General features: G+C 49.5%; 1 protein-coding gene across 1 annotated transcript; it reads left to right on the forward strand.

Annotated features, from left to right (window-relative positions):
* Positions 1 to 173: 173 nt before the first annotated feature.
* PHACADRAFT_201748 (uncharacterized protein) lies at positions 174 to 929 on the forward strand (the record flags this gene model as incomplete). The annotated part of the gene is made up of 2 exons (XM_007402033.1): positions 174 to 639; positions 691 to 929. The coding sequence occupies 2 exons, from the start codon at positions 174 to 176 to the stop codon at positions 927 to 929; spliced, it is 705 nt and encodes a 234-aa protein (XP_007402095.1).
* Between the last annotated feature and the right edge of the window lie 1,109 nt (positions 930 to 2,038).

The raw sequence follows: 2,038 nt of genomic DNA on the forward strand, positions 1-2,038 counted from the left end.
GCTCGTCTGTCACCGTGGATTCCTCCTTGGGTTCACTGTGCAATCTCCTCCCAACATGCACTCGACACCTCGCTCTGCACAAAGCAGCTTCTACCAGATTGCAATGTGATACACAAGGGTCCGTGCTGTATATCTGGCGGTCCTCTGAGGACACAGCCGGCAATCAGTCATGGATGCTGGTGATCACCAAAGCTGCGACCGCTCTCGAGATTGTTCGGCACAAGTGGGGACCGGAGAAGGAAGACAACGCACAAGAAATAGTCAAGCATGGCATTTCTTTCGTGATGCTGTGGCCATTGTCCGCGACATGCCAGCTTGTCAAACCACCTCCCATTGGCGGGTGGCAAGGGCTTGGATTCAGAGAACTAGGCTATCAATCAGAGGTTCTCGACTACATGCTTTATTTGGAGCGCTGCCGCGCTGTACTGCGTCATCCAAATATTCGCTTAGCCTTTGGAAGAGGTGGTATCATATGGCGCCTGGCGTACGAAGAGATGGACCTGAGCAGAGTGTCGTTTGGATCTTCCGAGGAATCTGACGAGAAGGTGGTCCACTGGCTCAAAGGTGTTGCGTACGAGGATGCCACCCTTTCCGAAGACAACTTGAATCACATCTGCAGTATTTATCGCGTATATGCCAGTGCATCAAGCTTGCTACACTGATATTTATTGGCTCACAGCTTATTTTCAGATTCCACTCATACTTTTGCGTCGGAAAGCTCCTGGTGGCCGAAGAACTCGACTTGGAGAGAGAGCGGGATGCATGTTGGGTACTGGACAAAGATGAACGAAGAATGGTTTGTGCATTGTCAGAACTATCTGCAGCAAGGCATACATGAAGGAAATAAGAGTAAACTAGACCTCAAAAATGCCAAAGCTTGGAGTCAGGCCCTCCGATACGAGTCGAACAAGCAATGGGACTTCCTATGAGAGATAGAAAGCCTTTCTGCTGCAATTCTCGCATAAATTATCATGTAAAGACAAGCGTGTATTGGTGTATTGGCTAATTGCATTCATTGCTCTTGTTTCTTTCGATCGAATTCTGCGTATAATACGCCATGAAACTGAGACAAACAGGTACAACGAAGACATGCAAAAGAGAAGGGAAAAACAAAGCACGCGAAAGCAGGATGAACGATGGTACGTGCAAAGGACAGCAACAGGGGAGACACAAACGGCTAAGATATGAACAGATGCATACCATGAGCTCATATTCAAGGAGGCTCATGGGGTGGCTAAAGTAGACTCACCGCAACTATTCGACTGCCTGAGCTGCCTGAGTGGCAAAGTGCTGGCTCCTGCGACGCTTAGCCAATCGCTACTCACGGTTAGAATTGGCGACCTCGAGCCGGAAACTAGCCCATAGCTCTGCATCTGTGTAGCCGTAGGCGATATACCGGTCCTGGATATTGCGAAATGCCGCCCTCCACCTGTCTAGAACATCGTAAAATTTGGTCCACTTCTTGCCATGGTGCCATGGGATGCCAAAAGTTTCCATGAACTTATCAAAGTGGGTGAGGGGAGGCTCCTTGCTGGCAATGTCAGAGGCATTGCAGGCTCGAAGCTCGCACTGCGCGTTGTTCTTTATGTCTTTTTCAACCATAGTATCTCAGTTGCTGAGATATAGCCCAAGATTTGTGATGTGGAACTGCTCAGGCCAGCGTCGTTGCCTCATAACAAACCCATGAGAGCTGGACGTGGAAGGCAATCAATCGCTGTCATTACCACGTCGTTTTGAGACTTGTAACCCTCAGTGCCACTTCAAATCCAAGGGCTATCAGGCTCACTTTTGATGCCGTAGTCGACAAATTCCATGCTGGCAGAGCGTGCAGCAGCGAGCAAAGGGGGCGAGGTTTGCTCATCGGCTGTTGGTGATGTAGCTGGCAGAGCAGCCGTGGGAGAGGATGGTTGCTCGGAAGGCCATGAGTGGTGGCTAATGATGGTGAGTGCAAACAGGTCGATACCCATCTGAAGAGTCAGAAGAAATGACAATGATTGTGTCATCTGCTTCCTCGTCTGAGGGCCTGTAAGGTTTTTTT

Source organism: Phanerochaete carnosa (assembly GCF_000300595.1).
Source record: "Phanerochaete carnosa HHB-10118-sp unplaced genomic scaffold PHACAscaffold_15, whole genome shotgun sequence".
In the NCBI taxonomy this organism is placed as follows: Eukaryota; Fungi; Basidiomycota; class Agaricomycetes; order Polyporales; family Phanerochaetaceae; genus Phanerochaete; species Phanerochaete carnosa.